Below are 20,365 nucleotides of genomic sequence, written 5' to 3'. Positions count from 1 at the left end.
TAAGAAAATAAAGTTTCTACCATCAGATCATGGAGGAGAATATTTGAGTTATGAGTTTGGCCTTCATTTAAAACAATGTGGAATAGTTTCAGACCTCACGCCACCTAGAACACCACAACATAATGGTGCATCTGAACGTCATAACCGCACTTTATTAGATATGGTGCGATCTATGATGTCTCTTACTGATTTACCACTATCATTTTGGGGTCATGCATTAGAGACAACTGCATTCACTTCAAACAAGGCATCGTCAAAGACTGTTGAGATGACACCGTATGAACTGTGGTTTGGCAACAAACCTAAGCTATCATTTTTTAAAGTTTGAGGATACGATACTTATGTCAAAAGGCTTCAGCCCGATAAGCTCGAACCCAAATCAGAGAAATGTGTCTTCATAGGATACCCTAAGGAAACAATTGGGTACACCTTCTACAACAAGTCCGAAGGCAAGATTTTTGTTGCTAAGAACAGAGTCTTTCTAGAGAAGGAATTTCTCTCGAAAGAAGGGAGTGGGAGGAAAGTAGAACTTGATGAGGTAATTGTACCTGCTCTCAATTTTGAAAGTAGCACATCTGAGAAATCTGTTCCCGTGATGCCTACACCAACTGGAGAGGAAACTAATGATAAAGATCATGAAACTACAAATCAAGTTGCTACAGAACCTCGTAGGTCTAGCAGAGCACGATCTGCACCAGAGTGGTACGCTAATCCTGTCCTGGAGGTCATGTTACTTGACCATGACGAACCTATGAACTATGAAGAAGCTATAATGAGCCCAGATTTCGATAAATGGCTTGAGGCCATGAAATCTGAGATAAGATCCATGTATGAGAACAAAGTGTGGACTTTGGTGGATCTGCCCGATGATCGGCGGCCCATAGAGAATAAATGGATCTTCAAGAAAAGAAGACTGACACTGATGGTAATGTTACTGTCTATAAGGCTCGACTTGTTGCCGCATTTTATGATTATGAAATCTAGCAAATGGATGTCAAAACTTCATTCCTTAATGGATTTCTTAAAGAAGAGTTATATATGATGCGACCAGAAGGTTTTGTCGATCCTAAAGGTGCTAACAAAGTGTACAAGCTCCAGCGATCCATTTATGGACTAGCGCAAGCATCTCAGAGTTGGAATATAAGCTTAGATGAGCTGATCAAAGCATATGGTTTTATACAGACTTTTGGAGAAGCATGTATTTACAAGAAAGTGACTTGGAGCTCTATAACATTTCTAATATTTTATGTGGATGACATACTGTTGATTGGAAATGATGTAGGATTTCTGAATAGCATAAAAGGATACTTGAATAAGATTTTTTTAATGAAAGACCTCAGTGAAGATGCTTATATATTGGGCATCATGATCTATAGAGATAGAACAAGATGCTTTATAGGACTTTCACAATGCACGTACATCGATACAGTTCTGAAGAAGTTCAAAATGGATCAATCAAAGAAAGAGTTCTTGCCTATGTTACAAGGTGTGAAGTTGAGTCAGACTCAATGCCCGACCACTTCAGAAGATATAGAGAAAATGAAAGTCATTCCCTATGATTCAGCCATAGGTTCTATCATGTATGTTATGCTGTGTACCAGACCTTGTGTGTGCCATGCTATAAGTTTAGTAGGGAGGTACCAAAGTAATCTAGGAGTGGATCACTGGACAGCGATCAAGAACATCTTGAAGTACCTGAAAAGGACTAGGGATAGGTTTCTTGTTTATGGATGTGACAAAGAGCTTGTCGTAAGTGGTTACGTCGAGCTAGCTTTCACACTGGTCCGGATGACTCTAAGTCACAATCTGGATACTTATTTTTATTGAATGCTAGAGCTGTCAGTTCATGCAGTTCCAAGTAGAGCATCGTGGTGGGATCTTCGTGTGAAGCAGAGTACATAGCTGCTTCGGAAGCAGCAAATGAAGGAGTCTGGATTAAGGAGTTCATATCCGATCTAGGTGTAATACTTAGTGGATCGGGTCCAATGAAAATCTTTTGTGACAATACAGGAGCAATTGCCTTGGCGAAGGAATCCATATTACACAAAAAGACCAAACACATCAAGAGACGCTTCAACACCATCCGAGATTTGGTCAAGGAGGAAGACATAGAGATTTGCAAAATACATACGGATCTGAATGCTGTAGACCTATTGACTAAGCCTCTTCCATGAGCAAAACATGATCAGCACCAAGACTCCATGGTTGTTAGATTCATTACAATGTAATCTGGATTATTGACTCTAGTGCTAGTGGGAGACTGAAGGAAATATACCCTAGATGCAATAATAAAGTTGTTATTATATATTTCCTTATTCATGATAAATGTTTATTATTCATGCAAGAATTGTATTAACCGGAAACTTGATACATGTGTGAATACATAGACAAAACATAGTGTCCCTAGTATGCCTCTACTAGACTAGCGCGTTGATCAAAGATGGTTAAGTTTACTAACCATATACATGAGTTGTCTTTTGATAAACGGGATCAAATCATTAGTGGAATGATGTGATGGACAAAACACATCCGTTAGCTTAGCGTAATGATCGTTCAGTTTTACTCCTACTGCTTTCTTCGTGTCAAATATATATTCCTCCGACTATGAGATTATGCAACTCCCAGACACCGAAGGAATGCCTTATGTGCTATCAAACGTCACAACAAAACTGGGTGATTACAAAGATGCTCTACGGGTATCTCCAAAGGTGTTTGTTGGGTTGGCATATATTGAGATTATGATTTGTTACTCCGGGTATAGGAATGGTATCTCTAGGCCCTCTCTGTAATGCACATCATATGAAGCCTTGCAAGCAATGTGACTAATGAGTTAGTGACGGGATGATGCACTACGAAACGAGTAAAGAGACATGCCGGTAACGAGATTGAACTAGGTATGAGGATACCAACGTCGAATCTCGGGCAAGTAACATACCGATGACAAAGGGAATAACGTATGTTGACATTGCGGTTTGACCGATGAAGATCTTCATAGAATATGTGGGAACCAATATGAGCATCCAAGTTCCGCTATTTGTTATTGACTGGAGAGGTGTCTCGGTCATGTCTACATATTTTTGGAACCCGTAGGGTCCGCACGCTTAATGTTCGATGACGATATGTATTATATGAGTTATGTGTTTTGGTGATCGAAGGATGTTAGGTGTCCCGGATGAGGTCACGGACATGACGAGTACTCTCGAAATGGTAAAGAGGTAAAGATTGGTATATTGGAAGGTTATATTCGGACACCGAAATGGTTCCGGAGAGGTTCGGATATTTTTTGGAGTACCGAGGGGTTACCGGAACCCCCCGGGGAAGTATTGGGCCTTATTGGGCCATAGTGGAGAAGAGGAGGCAGGCCACAAGGGGTGCCCCCCAAGGGATTCTGAATTGTACAAGGGGAGGGGGCAAGCCCCCCCCCCTTTCCTTCTCCCTCTCCCTCTCTTTCCCTTCCGTTGTAAAGGAAAGGGGGGGCGACTAGGATTGGGAATCCTTGTTGGACTCCCCCCACATGGCGCGCCCCAAGGGCCGGCCTCCTCCCCTCTCCTCCTTTATATACGGGGGCAGGGGGGCACCCCAAAGCACAAGCACAACGGTTGTTTCTTAGCTGTGTGCGGTGCCCCCTCCACCGTTTACTCCTCAGGTCATATTGTCATAGTGCTTAGGCGAAGCCCGGCACAGATCACATCACCAACACCGTCACCACGCCGTCGTGTTGATGGAACACATCAACTCCTTCATACCTCTACTGGATCAAGAGTTCGAGGGACATCATCCTGCTGAACCTGTGCATAACTGGGAGGTGTCGTACATTCGGTACTTGATCTGTTGATTCAGGAAGATGTTCGACTACATCGACCGCGTTAAGTTAACGCTTCCGCTTTCAGTCTATGAGGGTACCTGGACACACTCTCCCTCTCTCGTTGATATGCGTATCCTAGATAGATCTTGCATGAGCGTAGGAATTTTTTTGAAATTGCATACTGTGTTTCCCAACAATAGGAGCATACCACATCACCTAGGCAGGAACCCTCTTCATGGGGCGCTCGCCGTAAACATCACCAGGGTCATCTTGTCTGATCTTATACCGCAATGCACCGCATACTGGGCATGCGTTCAATTCCTTGTATGCACCGCGGTAGAGGATGCAGTTATTAGGGCATGCATGTATCTTCTGCACCTCCAATCCTAGAGGGCATAGAACCTTATTTGCTCCGTATGTACTATCGGGCAATTCATTATGCTTTGGAAGCTTCATCTTCAATATTTTAGTAGCTTCTCTAATCCGTTGTCAGATACACTATTGTCTGCATTCCATTACAGCAATTTCAGTGTGGTACCGAGCTTTGTGTTGCCATCTTCGTAATTGGGGTACAACCCTTTTTTATGATCTTGTAAGATGCGGTCGAACTTCAACTTCTCGTTTTCACTTTCGCATTGTCTGTTTGCATCAACAATGACCCGACAAAGATCATCATCGGGCACATCGTCTGGTTCCTCTTGGTCATCAGCTTCCCCCGTTGCAGCATCACCGTATTCAGGGGGCACATAGTTGTCATCATCCTCTTCTTCTTCGTTGTCTTCCATCATAACCCTCGTTCTTGGTCCAAACATTATAGTGTGGCATGAAACCCTTCTCAAGCAGGTGGATGTGAAGGGTTTTCGCGTTAGATTAAGACTTCGTATTCCCATAGATAGGGCATGGACAACCCATAAAACCATTCAGCTTGTTTGCCTCAGCCACTTCGTGAAAATTATGCACGCCCATTGTACTCGGAGGTGCGTCTGTCACCGTACATGCATTGCCGGTTCATCTGTGTGCATTACATATAATTAAGTGTGGCAAAAACCATTACAGAACATCATGAATAGAGAAGTGACCAAATTAATAGAAGTTCATCATCACATTAAAACCAAAGTACAGTAGTGATCAAATGTTATTACTGAAAAAAGAATACATAAGTTCATACATATATAGTTCTCATTGAACAACATATAGCTCTCTAGAGCATAACCATACATTGAAACTATGTAAAACACTTCAATGCAACAACAAATGCGATCACAATCGCAACTAAGGTAACAATTGATCCAACGGCATAATGATACCAAGCCTATATATGAATGGCATAGTTTTTAATCTTTCTAATTTTCAAGCGCATTTTATCCATCTTGATCTTGTGATCATCAACGATATCCGCAACATGCAACTCCAATTCCATCTTCTCCTCCTCAAGTGTTTTCAATTTTTTCTTCAAGTAATCGTTTTCATTTTCAACTAAATTTAACCTCTCGACAAGAGGATCGGTTGGAATTTCCGGTACACATACCTCCTAGATAAAACATCTATGTCACGTTGGTCGGCATACTTGTCATAAACACTAAATGAAACAAATAGTTATAAAAGATAATATATACCACATCCGAATCATAGACAGGACGAGGACCGACGGGGGCAGATACCAAAACCATCGCACTATCTAATAACAAACAATAAAAAAGTAAGAAAATTGTACAAGTATCAATCTAAATCATACAAGTAAGATTTTTTTTCTTTTAGAAAGAAGATAAGAACAAGAGGCTCACCACAGTGGTGCCGGCGACGAGATCGGCGCGGGCGATCGACTGCGGTGAGGACGGGGACGGGACAGGACGGACCACCAAACCTAGACAAATCTTTAGGAAAATGGAGTTTGGACAAGGAGCTTCGAGAGGAGAAAGCATAATTGTGGCTCGGGCATTTTTATCGAACACCTCATGTGCATAGGAGGTGAGCTAAAGCACCACAACGCTCTCCAAGGCCGGCGGAAAAAACAGAGCAGAGCACTGCTCTGCTCGCGGGCGGGGAGGGGGGGGGGTATATATAGGCCTCTCTTTAGTCCCGGTTGGTGGATAAAACCGGGACTAAAGGACCACATTTGGTCCCGGTTCCAGACACAAACCGGGAATAAAGGTTATGCGCCAGGAGCGAGGCCCATTGGTCCCGGTTCGTGTCTGGAACCGGGACCAAAGAGGTCAGACGAACCGGTACCAATGGCCCCCGAGGCCCGGCCGGCCTCCTGGCCTCACGAACCGGGACTGATGCCCCCTTTGGTCCCGGTTCGTGAGAGAACCGGGAGTAATGCCCTTACCCAGGCGTCAACCAAAGCCCTGTTTTCTACTAGTGCTCGCTGCCGCCCTCACATGCACAATACCTACTTGAAAGTTCCATATTTTCTTTTCTGAACCACCACACATGTCTTGTTCTTACGAAGTTCATAAAATAAAAAGAATATCACTAGATTCTTAAATAATGTTCATACTTTCTTTATGAACTTTATCAAAAGTTTACAATGTTTGAGTTTAAAACTCTTATATGCACTATAATTTGGCAACGTGTGCGTACAATTTTTTTTAAATGTATATCAGTTCATAAAATGTCAACAAAATAAAATATGAATAGCAATTACTACTATTTGTGAGAAATTCATGCGGGAGTAGTAGAAAACCCCGAGCTGTCAGCTGGCCTGGGCCAGGTCCGTGGACCGCGGGCCTGTGTCGTCAGTGTCTCTGCAGTTGGCTTCCTTCCCCTACACGCCTCACCTCTCCTTTTCTTGTCATCCGATCTCAAAAGTACGTAAACCCTCTCCCTCGCTCTCCATCCTCCGCCACCGCCGCCGCCGCCGCAGCGTCGCCCGCACACCATCCTACCGGACTCGATCTTCCTCCTCCAGGAGCTCGGTAAGCTCTAACCCGCGCCTCTCCCTTTCCACCTGAAATCTTCTTCGTCTGCGCCGTGAGTCCTCCTTCTCCGAGCAACCCTACCCAGCTGACCTGGCTCCGAGTCCGATGACGAGAGAGACGGTGTTCTTGAGAGGCCGGCTGCTCTTGTGTAGGCTACCGAGATGCATCTGCCTCTAGTGTTTGCTGCGATGGCTCGACACCCTTCAAACACAGCCCTGCTGCTGTCGTTGTGATGCTCGTGTTCCTCACGGTCACGGTAGTTGTTTTTTGATGCTATTGTAGTTGGTGCACCACTGCTTGATTTTTTATAATGAACGTAACCGATTTTCACCTCTCGGATCTACCGCCGTGCAATTGTTTCCATATGGATTGGGTGAATTCAAGTCTGTATGGATCCTACTGTCAGTGTCAGGTACGATACTCATGGACCTACTGTCAGTGTCAGGTAGGTTCCTCATTGAATTTGTTGCTATTATCTCATATCAAATTATATGTTGATAGATCTTAGGATTATAATTGTACATCATTTCTTCTCCATGAGGAAACTCTTCATCTAGAGATCGGTGGAGTATATATTATAACAGTTACATCGGAGTTCTTGTTATATCTGTCCTCGTACCACAGAATCTCCTAAGTTAGACGCTTCATATTTCTGATTTTTTGTTTGTTTATATGCGAAGAAAGTCCAAAATTGTTACATGTGTTGGTCAGCTTTGTGACTAGACTTCTCTTGTTGCTTGTACGATACGACCTACCTGTTGCAAGCGTTGACGTTTTTGTGTAACTTTGTTTTGATCTGAAACAGTAGGGGAGTCCCCTATGGAATTTTTCTATTTTATATAAGTGATGCGAAAAACATACATAGTTACAAAGGTCATGAAACCATGCTGTAGAGGGGAGGTTACGAGCCCAAAGGGGCCCAAACTAATGCAAATTAGTCAACCAATCAGAAAGTGGGGCTTAACCCTATGACCAATAACACCAATACATTTCTGATTTCCGATAAAGATGGAAGCCTTGTAGGGTAGCAACTCTGAAGGTTGTTCTAGCTTGCTAGCTTCTGTAATGGCGAGTCTTTTTGGCTGATTTGCCATTTTCCTGCTCGCTGTTGGTTCTATTCCAGTAGAAAGCGGTAGTAAGTTAATTGAGAACTTTATGTTTACTTCCAACGTGCCGCACCTCCGCCATGATGAAAAGTCAAATCTTACATTTAGCATTTAATTGGCATTATCAATTACTTATTGTCACAGAGATGCCTAAGTAAAATCCTTTATTAACATGAAAGTCAAACCCTTGACAGCCAGCCAGCCGGAATGTCCCCGAAGAAGCGCCTGCGCTTGTCGTCCGCTGGTCCCAAACCAGAAGACAACGTCGAGGAAGCAACTCCCGATGTCTCTACCTCTGGCACAGAAGGTACGTTTTGCCGACTCCTGCTCACAATGTGCATGATGCGTGCGCATCACATTCTTTGTTCTGTGCGGGGTTGTTGAGTGGCTTGCGTGTTTGCTGAGCTTGCAGATTCCGAGGAGGAAGATAGCGACAGTGACAGCAGCAGCAGCAGCAGCGGTGAGGACAGCAAAGACGACGGTGGCAGCCATTCGTTGCCGATTGACGGCACCCACATGGACGAGTAAGTGAACTGTGAAAACCACTCTTCCCTGCTGCTGCATTGGTTGGGGTGCCTATGTTCCTGATTATAATTAATGGTCTTTCTGTTGCTATATATTGTTGTTGCTGCACCACTGTATATATGATGATCGGTGACATGTACCGCCCCTTCAATTGTTCGCATATCGATTGGGTAAATTCTAGCCCTCTATAAAGCCTTTTGTTAGTGTCAGGTAGCGGGATCTTATGGAATTTTTTGCTAACCTCATGATCTTCTGCTAGATCTTAGGATTATAAATCATTTCTTCCTGTGGAAGAAAATCTTCAGCTAGAGAGATCGATGGAGTATATATCATATCAGATCAATGGCGGAGCCAGAAATTTTATGGAGCCTGGCAAGTTAAGCCTAAGTGTGTAATCTAGTAATCAAAAATAGTGTATTTGGATACACTTCATAAAATATACCACCAAGGTCCGGAATCGCAATTCTGCATTAATAATCAAGTGAAAGCACAACCATAATGGTCACACGAAATTTAGTTATAAAGTGAGCTAATATATCAATATCCGCTTTAATAATATACAAAGGAACTTTGTGATAAACCAAATAATGTTGACACATGACAACGAAAGATACATAGGCAGCAAAAATGGAGATGGTCAGGTGAAACATAGGAGTTCTTGTTATATGTATGTCTATCTAATAAGCTAGATACTTTATTTAATGATTTGTTTATATACATATAAATAAAACAATAATAACAAGATAAACATCAAAGATAATCCAAAATTGTAATATGTGTTTGTTAGTGTTTATGACTAGATCTCTCTTTGTTGCTTGTTGCTTCTATGGCCTTACGTGTTGCAAGTGTTGACGTTTGCGTGTAAATAAAAGCTGGCCTAAAGCATCTGCATGCTGTTAACTATGTAGTGTAGCAACTCTGAAGGGCGCTCTAGCTAGCTAGCTAGCTTCTATAACGGTTAGTCTTCTTGGCTGATTTGGCATTCGCCTGTACGCTATCGGTACCAATTCTACAAACCCAGCAAGCCACACCCGTATCGTGGCTTGACTAACATAAAAATAAAATCTTCCATTACCAATTGCTGCTAGGCTGGCATTCGTCTGAGCTCCCTGGTCACTGGTCAGCGTGCCACCAGCGCACCCGTGTTCATGTTATCAAAAAGTACTGTGGAGACGCCATGATTGGCAAATATCATTCAGGACCATCCACCTTTTGTCTGGATTAGGAAACCTCTTCATGTTTCCTACAGTGCATTCTAAGTGCCCGCAAATTTCTTGGTCATGAATTGTCCTGTTGTAATCTCAATATTTTTTTGGTTCTACTGTTGCTATCCTGACCCCCATGACTCCGATGGCTCTTAAGTTGTTTATAGGTGAATTAAATCAGTTTTGTGCATTCATTTTTCTTATCCACGTGATAGCGTATGATTTACCTTTCATCAGCTGTCTTTGCGAAATTCTCACCAGTACTGAGATTCAGAGCTGTTTCAGTGAATCTTTCCTCGCTACTACAATTCATAAGTAGACACATAGTTCGTTATTCTTTTTTAGACAGTTTACCTATGTGTTTTTGCCAGAGAAGTTATAGTGCTATTGATGTCAAATGAAACTAGGAATTATATTTAGAAAAATGTCAGCAATATTCTATAGTAGTGTACCACTAAGTTTGTCCAGGTTATAAACTTATACTCCCTCCGTCTCAAAATTTTTGTCTTAGATTCGTCTAAATACGGATGTATCAAGTCACGGTTTAGTATTAGGTACATCCGCATCTAGACAAAAGGTGGGAGTAATACAATTTGGTGAATATATATGCTGAGAATAGGGAATGTAGAGAAAAACGTTGAAGTTTGTTGCTACCCTGTGAGAAACTGCATTTGACAGGTGTGTTGACCAAATAGAAGCATCACTTGATTGATAATACCACATGTTCTGTTTTATTCCCTAGCAACTCATGAGTACATATATAGCTTACCACAGAACTAGTTAAGGTTTTCGACGGTATAAGTTGTTAAAAATCCTGAAAAAAATACTGAACCAACAAATCTATAATATAACATGATCCAACAAAGGGATTGAAAAAAATATGACTGGATGTGTCCTCGATAAAAAGAACAAATGTTTCAGTATATATTGATCCTGCTGTGAGCTGAAATGCTTGTTTTTTTCGCTGAGGACATATAAATGCATATTTTCACAATCACACCGTTGGATCATCTTATTATATTAGAGTGAGGCTCCCCTATTTATTTCGTATTTTTTAATAACTTTTAAACCGTTAAATGCTGAGTGAACCATGCATGTAACATGTATAGTATTCTTTGATTGCTCAAGACTTAACCTTGCGAGCTAGATTTAGTGTGGCACTTTGTTCTGTATAAATGAAGTATTTATGCAGTAGATCTCTCTTCTTGCTTCTACTGTTCTTTTATTTAAATAATGGGCTCGTGTTTTGTGTACTGTTTCTACAGCCTACATATTGTCTAACAATTGTTAATGTTTTGTTTTGCTAGCTCATCTGGAATGCATATCTTTGTCAAGAACCCCACCGGCAGGACAATCCGACTCAAGGTCCACTCATCAGACACCCTGTACACCATCAAGGCAAAGATCCAGCAGCAGTACTGCCTCGTATTTGACGGGGTGCATCTAGAAGACAACCATACATTGGCCCATTATGGCATCCAGCATGACACTACGATTGACCCCCAAGAAAAAATGAAAATCTACGTGACGGAGACACGGGGTGGCAGGACCATCGCAATCGAGGTCGACAGCCTAGACACCATTGGCAACGTGAAGTCCAAGATCCAGGACATGGAGGGCTTTCCCAAGGGCCAGCAGTGCCTCATCTTCGCCGACAAACAGCTGGAGGACGACAACTGCACCTTGGCTGCCCACAACATCTGGAAGGAGTCCACCCTCCTCCTTGTCCTCCGCCCGTGTAGGCCAGCAGAAAGTAAGATAATGCAGATCTTTGTCAAGAATCTCGAAGGGAAGACCCTCACCCTTGAAGTCGGGCAATGGGACACCATCAACAGCGTCAAGGTGAAGATCTACGAGAAGGACGCCATTCCACCTAGACAGCAGCGACTCACTTTTGCTGGCAGGCAGGTGGAGGACCACCGCACCCTGGCGGACTACAAGATTCAGAGGGAGTGTACCCTTCATTTGATGCTTCGCCTTTGTGGTTGTTGAGCTGCATGACCTGCCATTTAACATCCAGTTTTATTTCGTTGGAGCCTGTTCGCACACGAACACGTCACCGTGTACCCTCGACGCCGGGGGTGATGCACCGCAGCTCACGTCGAAGGAGACCCGCCGGAAGCGCGGTACGCAAGACAATCCGGCGGGCGCTTTTGATGACCCGAAACCCCACGCGCCCGGGAGGGACCCCGTCAGGGCGCGCGGCGGCTATGGGCTGCCCTAGGTCGGCCTGACCGCCCCTAGGGCCTCGAGGTTCGCCGCCATGCAATGAAGAAGAACGAACGAAGAACGAGGAAGAAGAAGAACAAGGGAGAAGGTAAAAGTAAGGGTAAAAGATGATAGATTGATTTGTTCGATTGTGTTGTTGTTCAATCGGCCGTCACCTCTTGTCTATATAAGAGGCGGGTGGACTTCCCGTACAAGAAAAGGACTTGCCTAGCCGTCCAAATCATCAAAACCTAGTAAAACACGGACTATTCATGACCCCCGGCCCGGATGTCCGGCTCAAGGCCCGAATGATCCGGCCTAGTCCTGTTTCTTGACAGCAGCTTACTGTTTTGGCCCTAGAATCCTCATACGACCTCGAATTTGGACGTTGTTTATATCCAAATCAACCGCCTCGACGAGACGCACAACTTTCATGTTGAACACTTTTTCATACGAGGCCATCTTGAGGGTGTTTCGGGCCATTTTCTAAAGTCTGCAGCAGAAAAACGTGTCCGGACACCCGGACGATTGCCCGGATTGTCCGGCCTTTACCCGGATCATCCGGGAGTTGATCCAGATCATCCGGCTTCAACTTTTAGCTTCTGTTGTTTTGGTCAATTTTTCGGCCCTCGGCCGGAAGATCTGGACCCCGGTCCGGATGATCCGGCCATACAGTGCTGCAGCGCACACTTTTGGCTATAACTTTTGCATACAAACTCGGATGGAGACGATTTTTATATCAAAATCGACCGTTTCGACGAGGCGAAGACAATCCATGTAGATAATATTTCCATTTAAGGTCGTCTTGGGGGCTTAATCAGCCAAACTATACTCTGAATATAAGATCTTAGTACTTTGAGCATAGTTTCGGCCTTCGAGATGAAATCGGACTGCGATGACCCAAACTTCAAAGATGTTCATATCGATAATATGGAACTTTTTCATGAAGATCACTTCTCCATTTGACGCCATCTTAAATAAGTTATTGATCGTGCCAAAATCTGGTGTCAACACATGCCCCCCTGTTTTTCGGCAAAGTTTGTGTGCCGAAAAATAACTTCCGCATGGCTTGTTCTAAGGACGATCTCAACACTCCATCGGCCATTTTGCATATTCTTAAGACGATAAGTATATATCAGCCATTTAGATTAGCAACAAAAGTGAAGCTAATCGAACATATAATGATTTGGTAATACCCTTTCATGATGTAAGAAATTATATTTTATCCATGGATTAAATTAAGCCCATTGAGGGTAACCAACCATACCTGATGAAGAATTCCATGGCATAGTCATCAACGGCATTGTTGAAGAAAATGGATAATGTGTGAACCGAAGATGTTGAAATCTTCGGCCTGGTCCTTCGTAGCTTTCACTCTTTTCCTTCTTCACCTTTGTCGCACTCCTTGTAAAGGAAGCTCGCACATAATTCTTATTTTGAATATTTACTTTGGGAACCCACGCCATATTTCTCTTTTCAAGTTCTTGTGCACTAAGCTTCCGCAACTCCTTCTTTTGCCAATACGATAAGTCGAGTGGGCATCCCAGCTGCGATTTTATTTGAAGTAATGGCAATTCTTGTTTTACCTTGTGCACTCTCAACTTCTTTCCTTCAGATTTGGCACTTGATTGACTTGCCTTGTTGCCTTTTGTAGCCAATGTCAACACTTTAATTGGCTCTTTTTCATTTGAGATCATATCTGAAGTGGCACTCTTACGACCATCTCTTTTGACGCGGTAGATTTGCTCGACCACCTCCTTATTCTTCCTTGTGCACCAGACCGATTCTTTATGATTGAAACGGTCTTTGACGCGTGATTGTTCAAATGTTGATCTCCTTGGAGCTGCATAGTATTGGTGAGATGGTCTAGAATAAGATGAAGAATGTGCCCTTGTATCATACCTGTCCCATGATGAATATGTATCTATATGAGCATAGGGAGGCATCCACGGCATTGGCATTGGCGGCCCAAAATAAGGATATGAATATGTTGCATTAAAATTATCACTTTGCCAATACCAATCCTCATATTTGCGCCTTGGAGGTGATCTTGGTTTCTTTGCATGATTTGGCCGATAAGCATTCTTCTCTTCACTCTTCTTTTGATATTTATCCAATAGTTCAGCGAAGGTGATTTTTGATCTCTTACACTTGCGCTTATTTCGGCCTTTGTTTCCTTTGGTTGTGCTTGCACCAATCATTGGATTTGCTTGCTGCCCCCCAGTCCTTGGCGTCTCCATTGTAGCTTCGATGGAATTCTCGCCCTCAAAATTATGTTCATTATGCTCTTCAACAACTTCTTTACTTGAAAGCTTGACCCCATCACCTGCAGTTTTTACCTCCTCTTTAAATGGACCGGCTTGAAGCAGCCGATGCAAAAACTTTCTGCCATCGAGACCAATCGGAATAGACTGGTCATCTCTTGGTGTCTCAACAAATTTCAATCGTCCTTTTTCAATGGCCGATTTAACTATTTGACGAAACATATTGCAATCCTCAAAATTATGTTTGAACGAATGATGCAACCTACAATACATTCGTCCTTGAACTGATGGCTTGACATGGTGATCAAGAATTCTTATGTAATTATTTTTCAGCAATAAATCAAATATTTGGTCACACATGCTTGAATTGAAGGTAAACTTCTTGCTTTCTAGCCGATCTTGCTGTGTGAACGGCTTTGAAGATAAGCAAACGAATGGTTCAGATTTAGAATCTTCCCATTCGGCTATACATTGTGTTTTCCACTCTATCTCCGGTGTCTTTGGATAAGATATTATATTAGCATCGGATTTCTCAAAAGAAATTAACCTTGGCTTTAAACTTCCGATACGAAAATATTTAGAACACACATGTCTCAATTGAGACAAAGTGCAAGCCAAGTAAGAAATAAGCAAAGCTACCCAACTAGATATGAACTTTAGATAAAGCAACGGGGAAAGCTTTGGCCACAACAATAAGTCATTATCGGTCTTTATAAATGGTGCAATGGGTTGACCGATATAGTCTATAACAATTTTGTTGCTAACAAGTAAATTACCCTTCTTCATTGGTCTTTCAAAATTACTTATTAGAATTTTTCTTATAGAAGCATCGACAATAAAGTTGCGACCAAATCGGAAGATAGGCAAGTCACTTGCTAGACATACCTCTTCAATTACGTTGGGAGAGCATGATGGTTGTATCACTTGAATAATACTTTGTTCCACTTTTGAATGACTCTCCAATGCCTTGGCATCCTCTTTTTCTTTGATAGATTCGGTACACATACTATTTGATTCGGCTTTTTTAATAACCGAATTAACTTTGTTATCCGAATCACCACTCTTTCTTTCTTTGATTTGCAAGGTTGCTTGTTCTTGTCTAAATTCAGCAAACATTGTAGCTAGTCTATCTTTAAGCTTTTTTCGACCAATTTCAGCCCAATCTTCATCGGATTGCCCCCCAATACTTTGAGACGCTTTCGGCAATGGTGTGTTGCCGAATTTCTGTAATTGTGCAGGGGCAACATGATATGCTACGTTACTAGGTAAAGACACATGCGCTCTGGTAGAATTCTCACTTATTCGGCCATGAGCATGAAGGTGCGGAGCCGAATCACGAATATCTACAATTGCGTATGGTGCCGAAAAATTCGTAGCATGAGGTGTAGCATACGATGTTTGAGGGTAATTGGCCGAATAACTAGTAGTGGCATGGCCAATTCCCCTATCCACCGGCACGTTTGGATTAACATACTGCAAGTTATTTGCCGATGAATAAAAAGTCGAAACACTTTGTTGCATACTATTGGAAGTTCCTACATGGGGTGTCTCAACATGACTAACCGAACTCCTCATGTTGTTCATCGGCATATAGATTTGTGGGGTTGCCGATGCATGTGAGTTGGGATACATATGTTGCATGTTGCTAAAATTATATGAAGTTGAAGCATGAAGATTATTCCGAATCGGCTGTTGCACATAATTAGATGCATGATTGATAAAACTAGGGTTAGCCGATACAGTATGCTCATTAGACGATCTAGCAACAACATATGTATTATTTGCATCTACATAAGTGAATTGGGTATTCATGTTACCTTTGTAGATTGCAAACCGTAGATGACGATCTCTTCGTAGCAAGAACGGGCTGGAGACCGTTCAAAGCTTCGTCCCCAGCGGAGTCGCCAAAAAGTGTGTTCGCACACGAACACGTCACCGTGTACCCTCGACGCCGGGGGTGATGCACCGCAGCTCACGCCGAAGGAGACCCGCCAGAAGCGCGGTACGCAAGACAATCCGGCGGGCGCTTTTGATGACCCGAAACCCCACGCGCCCGGGAGGGACCCTGTCAGGGCGCGCGGCGGCTATGGGCTGCCCTAGGTCGGCCTGACCGCCCCTAGGGCCTCGAGGTTCGCCGCCCTGCAATGAAGAAGAACGAACGAAGAACGAGAAAGCAGAAGAACAAGGGAGAAGGTAAAAGTAAAGATAAAAGATGATAGATTTGTTTTGTCGATTGTGTGTTGTTGTTCAATCGGCCGTCACCTCTTGTCTATATAAGAGGCGGGTGGACTGCCCGTACAAGAAAAGGACTTGCCTAGCCGTCCAAATCATCAAAACCTAGTAAAACACGGACTATTCACGACCCCCGGCCCGGATGTCCGGCTCAAGGCCCGGATGATCCGGCCTAGTCCAGTTTCTTGACAGCAGCTTACTGTTTTGGCTCTAGAATCCTCATACGACCTCGGATTTGGACGTTTTTATATCCAAATCAACCGCCTCGACGAGACGCACAACTTTCATGTTGAACACTTTTCATCCGAGGCTATCTTGAGAGTGTTTCGGGCCATTTTCTAAAGTCTGCAGCAGAAAAACGTGTCCGGACACCTGGACGATTGCCCGGATTGTCCGGCCTTTACCCGGATCATCCGGGAGTTGATCCAGATCATCCGGCTTCAACTTTTAGCTTCTGTTGTTTTGGTCAATTTTTTCGGCCCTCGGCCGGATGATCTGGACCCCGGTCCAGATGATCCGGCCATACAGTGCTGCAGCGCACACTTTTGGCTGTAACTTTTGCATAAAAACTCGGATGGGGACGATTTTTATATCAAAATCGACCGTTTCGATGAGACGAAGACAATCCATGTAGATAATGTTTCCATTTAAGGTCGTCTTGGGGGCTTAATCAGCCAAACTGTACTCTGAATATAAGATCTTAGTACTTTGAGCATAGTTTCGGCCTTCGAGATGAAATCGGACTGCGATGACCCAAACTTCCAAGATGTTCATATCGATAATACGGAACTCTTTCATGAAGATCACTTCTCCATTTGACGCCATCTTAAATAAGTTATTGACCGTGCCAAAATCTGGTGTCAACAGAGCCTTCCTTCTAGTAGTGGTGCTTTATCAGTAAACTAACATTCTATTACTGTACGTTAGATATGCTCAGGTATTGTTCACAGTAGAGTTAACGTGTTCAGTAGTTCTTTTTATCCATCTATCAAGAGTCCCGGGTCTGTATTTGTCATCAGTTGATTGAGAATACAGTCTGTATGCGGTTTGACCGACAAACAGCCTCCTTTCTTACTCTTTTCTTTCCTTTCCGCATACCAGTGCAGTTATTTTCTTTCTCCATGTCCCCTCTTTTTTCTTCTTTATGCATGTTTTCGTATATGCCAAATGTTTTATTTTGCGGGAATCTATGCCAAAAGTTGAAGTGATGTGGATCATAACACTTTGATTGCATTTTTTTACTAAGTTTTATTATCAAATATTGTCAACCATAAGAATGTCGCATCGAGTTGGAATTGAGACTGCAAATAAGAGTTGGAAATCAAGTCATCCTCGCGCGGTAGGAGGACCGGGATGGGGTGTGGCGCATGAACGGCGGAGGCGTTGTCCTAATATATAGGCCCCCCTTAGCCACCATGGAGCATTGGGACAGGGTATTTATATGAGGAGGGGAGGATAGAGGGCCATGGAGCAGCCATGAATGCCCTCTCGTCAGTTTTTAGAGCGGTATGTAAGGTGGGTATGTAGGGTTTAGGTATAAAGACAAATCATTACAAGCTGGCGGGCGAGTGTTGGGCAACGAGTGTTGTACTGAGGTCGAGATGGGAATGTTTAATATGTCGATGGAAGAGAAAAGCATGTCTCCCCGGATAACACCTCGCCTAGTTAAACTTCATTCCATTCCTTCACTACTAAGGCAAGAAAAGCTTAGAAGCCAACACGCGTCATTGCCCTCTCTATTGTTTCCTCTCCCGTGTAATCCGCCACCACGACAGTTGCTAGCGAGAGAGGCACTAGCTCTTGTCTCCCATGCAGCCGCACTAACATCGTTGTGTCGAGGGAGGAGTGGGTTGGAGAAGAAGAAGACGACTGTAATATCTATCTACCACCAGCCTCGACGCGCGACGAGACAGAGTGATCTGGCTAAGCTGCCGGATGATGGTTCTTGTTTCTTCCTTATTCCCGTTGGCTGGGAGCCGCCATGGAGGGGGGCACGTCTTGGTCCATATCGGATATGGCTTTGGACACACAGTGTCACCCATCTTCCCAGAATGGAGGACAACGAGTCACCGGACCACACCTCAATGACGGGTGGGGCAATGAGTCAAGAAGGACCCACTGAAGAGACTGAAGAAGAGTAGTGAGTGTTCATGAGTTGGCTCTATGAGATGTGTGGTGGAGCTTGCGGCCCACTTGTAAGCGAGGAGAGAGTAGGATATTCGAGCATCTAGATCTGGACATTGAAAATCAAGGCGTCTAAACGTCCGTAAACACGCCTAGACCCATACACGAACAGTGGCCAGTCAACCTCAATATGGCCGCATCCACAACTGCATAGCTCAAATTTGGCGCCTCAAAACCATGCTGTCCATGCAACGTGAGAAGCTATGTTGACCATCATATGGACGTAGATGAACACAAGTGTAACTTTATTCCATACGGGCAGATAAACACAGTTCATTGAACCAAAAGATTCAGTTTATCGCCGACATACAGACATAGATAAAAACTAAATTAACTACAAACTAAACAAGATACATAGTGGAGCGTCGGAACATCACCAATTCCGCGTCAGCCCCTTGCCCTTGTGGTCCCTATTGTGGTTGTAGCCCTCCGTGTAGACGCTAGAGGTGAAGGCATCAAAGTCGTCATTGGGGGAGACGATGCCGACCAACCAAAAGACTACATGCCCCATCTCCTTTGCCAGTCGGGCCGCCTTGGCTTTGGCCGCCACATCCATCGCCATTTCGCACTCCGACTACTCGATAGCGAGCCAGAGTGCCTTGGTGTTCTTGCCGCGGAGACGCCACACGTCTGTCTCTCTCCACCGCGATGAGTCGGCGGCTGAGGAACACCGCGAGGAGCTGATCATACAAATCTACCGGTGCGCTCACGCGGGACTGGTGGGAGGCCATTGCTCCTCTACCATTGCCCTCTACCTTTCCTGTTGAATCTGATGGCATTTGGAGCGCACCACAGGTTCGAGTGTCTACATCCTCGGCGACGCCGCCGTGGGCACGAGGACCCATCGGTGGCCAGGGAGGTGGTCCGGAGTAGGTAGAGGAAGGCTCAAAGAGGGATGCGGGGGGAGGGAGGAGGGACACTGATCGTTCAGAGTTCTGGGGACTTGATACACTAGTAGAAAAGGGGGCAATGGTCCAGGCCGGGTCAGCCCATTATTCCCGGTTCAATCCAGAACCAGGACCAATGGAAGCATTGGACCCGGTTCGTGAGCCCCGGGGGCCGGCCGGGCCACGTGGGCCATTGGTCCCGGTTCGTCTGGACCTTTTGGTCCCGGTTGGAGGGACGAACCGGGACCAATGTGCCTCGCTCCTGGCCCACCACCATTGGTCCCGGTTGGTGGGTCGAACCGGAACCAAAGGCAGCCCATTAGTCCCGGTTGGTGGCACAAACCGGAACTAAAGGTGTGGTCCTCATTGCGGCCAGAGTTTAGTCCCACCTCGCCAACCGAAGGGGCTCACACCGGTTTATAAGCCCCTCCCTCTCAGCCTTGTTGAACTGCTCTCAAAGTGAAAATATGCCCTTATACAGGAAATTTGACCTAAATTCATATTGAATTTCTCTGAAGTTAGTAGAAATTTGTTATGAATTTAGGTCTAATTTTCTCTATAAGCGCATCTATGCTCATTTCTGAGTAGTTTTTTATATAGTTTTTTTTCTGCTATATTTATTTTTTTCTATTTATTTCTGAGTTGTAATAAGTTATTAAAAATAAAAAATATTTTAGTCAAGTTAATCACCACTATTTATTCTTCTAATTATTTCTGAGTAGTTTTTTATATAGTTTTTTTTCTTTTCTGCTATATTTATTTTTTTCTATTTATTTCTGTGTGGTAATAAGTCATTAAAAATAAAAAAGAGGCGCAATGCTCGTTAATTCGCTTCAAGCCTTTCGGAATAGTGTAAACTGCACTGCACATAGCTCCATGCAGTCTACCCTATTCCTCAAGGCTTGAAGCGAACCAACATGCAGGTGAGCATTGAGCCTCTTCTTCATCGTCTCTGCACTCAGTGCTTATAAATAGCTGCGAGTGCCTCTCGCTTGGCGAGGTGGGACTAAAAAGGGGGCAATGGTCCA

General features: G+C 43.9%; 1 protein-coding gene across 1 annotated transcript; it reads left to right on the top strand.

The window, feature by feature from the left end:
• The first annotated feature begins 6,618 nt into the window (after positions 1 to 6,618).
• LOC123066824 (polyubiquitin-like) lies at positions 6,619 to 11,704 on the top strand. Its single transcript, XM_044489829.1, has 4 exons — positions 6,619 to 6,723; positions 8,027 to 8,139; positions 8,245 to 8,356; positions 10,870 to 11,704. The coding sequence occupies exons 2-4, from the start codon at positions 8,040 to 8,042 to the stop codon at positions 11,552 to 11,554; spliced, it is 897 nt and encodes a 298-aa protein (XP_044345764.1). The 5' UTR covers positions 6,619 to 6,723; positions 8,027 to 8,039; the 3' UTR covers positions 11,555 to 11,704.
• Positions 11,705 to 20,365: the final 8,661 nt, after the last annotated feature.

This window comes from Triticum aestivum, chromosome 3B, assembly GCF_018294505.1.
Source record: "Triticum aestivum cultivar Chinese Spring chromosome 3B, IWGSC CS RefSeq v2.1, whole genome shotgun sequence".
NCBI lineage: Eukaryota > Viridiplantae > Streptophyta > Magnoliopsida > Poales > Poaceae > Triticum > Triticum aestivum.
The sequence above is the reverse complement of the archived record's forward strand: the minus strand, read 5'-3'. Positions and strand labels throughout refer to the sequence as shown.